Source organism: Littorina saxatilis, linkage group LG14 (assembly GCF_037325665.1).
Source record: "Littorina saxatilis isolate snail1 linkage group LG14, US_GU_Lsax_2.0, whole genome shotgun sequence".
NCBI classification, from domain to species: Eukaryota; Metazoa; Mollusca; class Gastropoda; order Littorinimorpha; family Littorinidae; genus Littorina; species Littorina saxatilis.
In genome coordinates, this window is record NC_090258.1 from 23,908,741 (window position 1) to 23,916,896 (window position 8,156).

Below are 8,156 nucleotides of genomic sequence, written 5' to 3' on the forward strand. Positions count from 1 at the left end.
GCAGTGTGCATGCACACTATCTTGTGCCTGCATCTTGCCATCTCTAAGAAATGGCGACCACAGCCAGACAGACAGACACACTTACGTCCATTCTTATATATATATTAGATACTGTCGGGCCAAATACATGCGATGACGGCTCCTGATGCTTGATCACGACACAGGAATACATACCAAAATGTCCTGTGTTGGCCAAAGCATGAGTTTTGTTAGTTTTTTTGTTAGACATAATGCTTATGGAAGCTAACAAGCACTCATCTAGGTATGCATACATAGTGTGATACAGTATTTAGTCTTAATACGTAAGTTTACAGTAATTAAATTGTACAAAACTACACAAAAAACAATAATATTTGGTAGTTAAGTTTGAACCTATAGGTGTGCGATCCGTAACATTTGAAACCCAAAACTAAGTGCTATCTGTAACATGCAAGTTGTGCGTGTCGTAACATTGTGTTTTCCAACTACATAACTTTGAATTGATCTGTATGCGTCATTTTTAAACACAGCGCAACCAAAATCACAAGATGCACTAAGCATAAGCTAGTCCATGTCTCTATTACAAGAAGTGTGTGTTTGGATGAATGTAATATCAATAAAAACAGCTATGAATGCCAGGTTTTGGTTTCTGAAAGCAAAATATTTCAAGAAGTCTTTGAATACGGGCACTGTGACTTATATTACAGTGATCACTTTAATTCAACAAAAAGACGAATATATGAGGTACATGTTAGACACTAACTTTAGTAACATCATGCATTTTGAGAAGCTGTTTAAGTGATATTTCGAGACCAACTACCCTTCTTCGTGTAGTGCGACCCGTAACTTTTGTGTTGTGCGACCAAAACACGATGTATCTATTTATACCGCGTGAAAATGTTATATTTTGGTCAAAAACGCAAATAACATTTATGTATCGATCGAATTCCTTTCAGGTACTGACTTTGTTGTTGTTTTGACGATTGAACGAGCACACACACACACATGCAATCAATCAAACACATGACGTGTGTTTTGTAGTTCCTTTGAAGTTTCGGTCAACCTGAAACGCCCAAATATGAAGTTATATAGCTATTCTGATGGACACGTGGGGGAATTCGGGGGCTGTGATTGGATGGTCTCACACATCCCTTTTCCGATCATCAAAGCATAATGCTACGGAAGTCGGCCATTTTTGCCAATATCCAAAAGCATATTGGCAATAACAAAGACGCATGGTTCCGTTTTTTTTCCACGTGTATAAAGTACACGCATACCTCGCCAGGTTTGTTTATGTGACAAGTCGACAGACGATGCCATTTGCTTTGTGTGTGTTTTTGTTGTTGCTTAATGTACATGACATACATTACGTGTAAAATCCAGTTCTTTAACAGGCAACAAACCTTGCAAATTTCCAGAAGCTGCAATCTGAAACGACCTATCTCTGATTCTAGCAGACGATCTCTCAAATGTTTAACACAAAATCAGCAAACTCTCCTGTCACATAGAATGTCCATTGTAATAGTGCAATGTTGAAATGAAGTTACCGGCCTGAAACATTTATTCGTTTCTTCTGAGACAATCCTTGTTCTCTTATGATCAAACAGATTTACTGCAGTCTTCACCACGCGAATTCCCAACAGAAGTCAGACTTTCGAACATACAATCTACGTAGGCAAGCATGATACGTCATGACGTCATATGATTCCTAGCATATTGACGTAATGCTAAACATCCGGTTATCTCGAGTTTTCTCCGTAATACATGTCCGTGGGTTTTTCAATGTTCGGTTATTTCCGTGGCTTCACGCGGAAAGGGAATCGTCGTCTGCAATCAACGACATGGACCATTCGAGTACTTGTTGCTGACAAAAACATGATTTTAACACAGAATTTAATGTCAGAATAGCTATATAAACGCTATTGTGTTTTCATCGTAGCAATAGGGCCCGATATTTAGACTCGAACAAGTATAATGCGACTCGTCTTCGACTCGTCGGCATTATACTTGTCTCGTCTAAATATCGCGCCCTTTTGCTACGCTGAAAACACAATAGCTGTTATTGTAGGCCTCTGACGTCACATGACTCAAAGAAGGGAAATCCAATGTCCAATCGATACATCTTTCGTTGTTTCCTCAGGTATGCACATTTTGTCATAACTGTGTGGCGACAACTCCTTGGGCGCTTACTTAATAAGTCAGCTTTTCAAGTCTCAATGAATTCATGGAAATGGTAGCAGCATGTTTTTCACGTCATCAAATTGTGTGCAGGATAATATACCTTATTTGTATTTTTGACCAAAATATGACATTTTACACAAGAAAATATCGGGAGCATTAACGTGATTTGTAAAAAATAAATACTAATCACGGGGCGCGCAGACACTTGATTTTAACCCCCAGGCTCAAAACTGTAAGGTCCAGCAGCTAAAGTTTCTTCTGCCATGAATACTGCTTGTGACGTCATCGGAATTTTTACCCAGAATTCACCACTTCCGTACTCTCGCGGACGTTCGCGATACAATGTCCCCGCATATAGTACACACGGGCTTAAACGATAGCTCTGTCCTTTAAATGGACTAACAGTGGAAGAGTGGTAATACATGTACTTTGAAGGAATATGGATGACACAATAAACAACAACAACAACAACCTCTACCACCATAACAACTACTGATGTAGTAGTTATAGTAGTAGTAGTATGTGGGAGCAGTAGTAATTGGGGTCTTTCTGGTTGATGACGCGTGTAAGGTCGTTGTTGTTCCAACACTAAAAACCAACAGGCGAACGCCCTCTTTTGCCCAAATGTGTCTTTTTAGACAGATGACCAATACTAAACTGGAGGTACATCCGCCAAAAGCAAATAGAGTAACTCCTCCTCCCCCCCCCCCACCCCCCCTGCATCCTCACTCTTCCATCTGTTCAGATAGTCTTACTTGTGATGCACTTGAAGGGCACACGGTCGCTCTGTTCGTCTCCCACGTAGTCTGTGACCATGTACAATGTGTACTCGGTTCCAGGTTCCAGGTCCGTCACTCTGAATTCTGTGGCATCCTTGTGCACCGCTATTTTTCGGCCATTGACGATCACCCACAATGCAGTACGATCAAAACAAGCTGGTGGAAAAGACCAGGTGACCGTGCAGCTCTCTGAAGTCATTCCTTTAGCGGTGACGTTTTGTGGTGGAAAATCTGACGACATGCAAACCGTGTTACATTGAAAACAGCTGTTGAAAAATCTATTGTAAAAACCTGTTGACAAATCTGTTAACAAATTGACAAACGTTTCGGTAACAAAATATAGCAAGGAAATAAGTCCCAGTTTTGCCCAGAAAGCAACTATTAGGCTGCAGAAATTTCATTTGTGTTTTAAAGCTGAACATCCATCTCCAGGAGACCAAGCCTCGTTATGGTAGAAGGCCTTAGAGCTAAATTTAGCGTTGCTAGCACGAGAAACTAGAGCTACATCTGCCGCGCGCCTAGGCTGGCCTTTAAGTGGAAGGATATAATCTTATTCTAAGTGGAGGTCCGGGAAGATCTATTGTGAGATGGTTTTTCACAAGCAGAAAGATTTTTTTTTGTGCCTGAAATGTCGAATTGTATTACCTACAGGAGTGTATTGTTTACAACTTTTTTTAAAAGTCAAAGCGGATTGACGAAATTTTCAGTTATGAAATTAAGTCAACCCACAGCAACACTTAGGACATCAATGATGGATAATTGCAGTGAAGCACAATCATAATATTTTTTGCAGACAGTGTAATACATTCATAACAACAACACCAAAGATGGATACAAAAAATCGTTATGATAGAAACATACCTTTAGACTCGGCTATTCATATTTTACAATCTTTACACCCTTAGAATGAAATTGTAAAACGCCTGGAGCCAATTGCTGTGATTCGCGCTGAAGAAAAGCTATTTATCATTAAAAAAAAAATTATGGTAATAAGTTTGGAAAAACAAACAAATAAGTCAATTTCGGAAGGACACCGGAAGGGACAGATCCAAGAACATGAGAAAATGTAGCTGCCTGTGTAATACTTACAGGCTTGGGTTCCATTCAGTTTAGTCAGGTCATCTTTCTGCAATACACAACACTGGACACTTGTTTTATTTCAAATAGTGCGAGAAAGAGAGAGAGAGAGAGAGAGAGAGAGAGAGAGAGAGAGAGAGAGAGAGAGAGAGAGAGAGAGAGAGAGAGAGAGAGAGAGAACGAACGAACGAACGAACGAACGAACGAACGAACGAACGAACGAACGAACGAACGAACGAACGAACGAACTTTATTACTCAAGGATGGAGATTTTAGGCTGACGCCTAGTGAGTCTTACAATCTGTCCCTGCTAAACTAAGACATAAAAATAGAGACAATGAAAGGACAATCATCAATCACAATCATACAGTATTACAAACTACAACATTACCTATACGAATACATAATGCATAATAGAACATTGAAATGTACATGTATGTCAATAAAATACAAAGGAAAAGAAAAGTCGACTCGCACACACACGCGCGCCGTATGCCTGCAATCACGCTCGCACACAATCCAACACACACTCGCACACACCCCCTCCCCTCCACAATCACACCCGCACACACACACACACACACACACACACACACACACACACACACACACACACACGTACATACACACGCACAGAGAGAGAGAGAGAGAGAGAGAGAGAGAGAGAGAGAGAGACAGACAGACAGACAGACAGATAGACAGACAGACAGACAGACAGAGACAGAGAGAGAGACAGAGACAGAGAGAGACTGAGACTGAGATTGAACTTTATTTCACAAGAATACAGATTTAAGGCAAGGCCTTCTAACAATCTGTACTTGAAAAGGAAATCAAATCAAATCAAATTTTATTTTTCGAGGGTTGTGGCATAAGCAATACAACGAGCTTTTTTTAAACCAGCCCTCGCCCAGAGAGGGGACTAATCTAATCACATATTTACACGGATATTAACGTAGAAAAAAAAGGTACAGAAAAAAAACCAACATATGAATATTTACACATTACATATTATACACAAATATAAAGCGTCGTATATGTAACGTAGTGAAAACAATGCTGAATACACATGCATGAGTAAATGTGTTATTAAAGCTTTGAGTGTTTTTGTGTGGATATAATGAACACTGATGCTTTGGACAAATGAAAATATAACTAAACGAAGTCTTCCATCACTGTGATTTTTCGTAATTTAACATTAAATACAGTGAAAGGTGTTTTTTGAAAGTATTCAGACTCATTGGGACTCTCACAAATTCCGGGAGAGAATTCCACAGGACGCTACCAGAATAGGCTAAGCTTGATTTGAAGAGATCTATCCTTGGAATTGGGACGTTAAACTTTCGGTTTGGTTTGACTTTAAAGTTTGCAACGAAAGTTCGTGGTGCACGGCCGGAAAGTATTTTGTGAAGGAGCACGCCTTCATTTAATTTAAATCTTTCTTTTAATGGAAGAATCTTAAGTTTCTTATAATCATCAAATACAAGAGAGAGAGAGAGAGAGAGAGAGAGAGAGAGAGAGAGAGAGAGAGAGAGAGAGAGAGAGAGAGAGAGAGAGAGTAAGAGAGATAGAGAGAGAGAGAAAGAGAGATAGAGAGTAAGAGAGATAGAAAGAGAGCGAGAGAGAGAGCGAGAGAGATAGATAGAGAGAGAGAGAGAGAGAGAGAGAGAGAGAGAGAGAGAGAGGGAGACAAGAGGGAGCTAGGAGACAGAAAGAGATACAGAAAACAAGTCGCGTAAGGCGAAAATACAATATTTAGTCAAGTAGCTGCCATTTTTCAGCAAGACCGTATACTCGTAGCATCGTCAGTCCACCGCTCATGGCAAAGGCAGTGAAATTGACAAGAAGAGCGGGGTAGTAGTTGCGCTAAGAAGGATAGCACGCTTTTCTGTACCTCTCTTTGTTTTAACTTTCTGAGCGTGTTTTTAATCCAAACATATCATATCTATATGTTTTTGGAATCAGGAACCGACAAGGAATAAGATGAAAGTGTTTTTAAATTGATTTGGACAATTTAATTTTGATAATAATTTTTATATATTTAATTTTCAGAGCTTGTTTTTAATCCGAATATAACATATTTATATGTTTTTGGAATCAGCAAATGATGGAGAATAAGATAAACGTAAATTTGGATCGTTTTATAAATTTTTATTTTTTTTTACAATTTTCAGATTTTTAATGACCAAAGTCATTAATTAATTTTTAAGCCACCAAGCTGAAATGCAATACCGAACCCCGGGCTTCGACGAAGATTACTTGACCAAAATTTCAACCAATTTGGTTGAAAAATGAGGGCGTGACAGTGCCGCCTCAACTTTCACGAAAAGCCGGATATGACGTCATCAAAGACATTTATCAAAAAACTGAAAAAAACGTATGGGGATTTCATACCCAGGAACTCTCATGTCAAATTTCATAAAGATCGGTCCAGTAGTTTAGTCTGAATCGCTCTACACACACACACACACGCACACACACACGCACATACACCACGACCCTCGTTTCGATTCCCCCTCGATGTTAAAATATTTAGTCAAAACTTGACTAAATATAAAAAGATAGAACAAAGAGACAGATAGACAGACAGACAGAACTAAGAGAGGAAAATTAACAGAGAGACAGTGAGGGAGACAGGCAGAGAAAGGGAGAGATAGAGAGACAGAAACAGAGAGACAGTCATACATATACAGACAGAGGGAGACATGGACAGACGGACAGACAGACAGAAGTACAGAGAGGGAAAAAGAAATTAAATGAAACAGTGAGAGTTCCTGGAAAGGAAAGAGAGAATGCTTTATGTTCTACAGGCTAAATATTTCGCCTCTTAAGGACCAGATATGGGTTATATGATTCCAGTTTTACGCCCTCACGGCTTTTGACAAAATACGCAAGTGTATGCGTGTTTAGGTGGTATCAGCCATCTGCACTTACGGCAGAAGGACAATTGAGGTACCATTGAGGTGACACGGGGGTGGGACATGGTTTCCGTCTCTGGTTCAGCACCTTTCGATCACAAGTCCAGTGCTCTTTATATCGGCCCCATTACCCCTGCATCAATTTGCGCCTCCCCCCCCCCCCCCCTTAGGGTTCAGCCCTTCATTATGTTGACTCTTTCATACGCTTTGAGTTATCGACTCACCTCCATGGAAACTTGATAGCTCAGACCCGCCATGTTGGTGACGTCAGCAGTGACCTGGATCTTCTCTGTAGCCAGGCTTTCCTTCTCCACTGTCATCCTGCAGTTACTGAAGGAGTAACTCTGGTTGTGGGCAAACATTTCACCGGTGGAAGTGCGGTAGCAGTTTCTGTCCAAATCGTTGCAAGACTGAAACACCATTGCATCAACTTGTAAATGTAAACGCAACTGAACAACTTCAACACAAAGAAAACAAATGTCATTTCTAGATTAAAACAAGTCGCGTAAGGCGAAATTACTACATTTAGTCAAGCTGTCGAACTCACGGAATGAAACTGAACGCACTGTATTTTTTTCACCAAGACAGTACAGCTTCGTCAATCCCCGCGAGAAGGAAATCGCTCACCTCCCACGTGCAAATCGCAGTGATATGCACACGCCAGAATAGCGCGGTAGCGTATTGTGCTAAGCAGGAAAGCGCGCTTTTCTGTATTCGTGTTAACTTTCTGAGCTTGTTTTGAATACAACCTATCATATCTATATGTTTTTGGAATCAGGAAACGATAAAGAATAAGATGAAATCATTTTTGGATCGATATCTTAAATTTTAATCGTAAGACTAATTAATCTATTTTCGTTAATTGTGATCACATTTTAAGAGTAAACATAACATATGTATACATTTTTAGATTCAGAATGTCATGAAGAATACGATGCAATCAATTTTAAATCTGTTTGCGAAAAATCGATTTTAATGACAACTTTAATGAGCAAACTCATTAATTAATTTGTAAGCCTCCAAGCTGAAATGCAATACCAAAGTCCGGGCGTCGTCGAAAATTACTTGACCAAAATTTCAACCAATTTGGTTGAAAAATGAGAGCGTGACAGTGCCGCCTCAACTTTCACAAAAAGCCGGATATGACGTCATCAAAGACATTTATCAAACAAGTCGCGTAAGGCGAAAATACAACATTTAGTCAAGTAGCTGTCGAACTCACAGA

At 39.8% G+C, this 8,156-nt stretch overlaps 1 protein-coding gene across 1 annotated transcript in view; it reads right to left on the bottom strand.

The window, feature by feature from the left end:
* LOC138947388 (uncharacterized) overlaps window positions 1-8,156 on the bottom strand; it is a 38,162-nt gene that overhangs the window by 23,363 nt on the left and 6,643 nt on the right. Inside the window, exons 3-5 of the mRNA XM_070318840.1 lie at window positions 7,156-7,341; window positions 4,029-4,065; window positions 2,916-3,170 (exon numbers count right to left, since the gene is read on the bottom strand). Of these exons, the coding sequence (XP_070174941.1) occupies window positions 2,916-3,170; window positions 4,029-4,065; window positions 7,156-7,341 (478 nt within the window). The remainder of the gene's footprint in view (window positions 1-2,915; window positions 3,171-4,028; window positions 4,066-7,155; window positions 7,342-8,156) is intronic.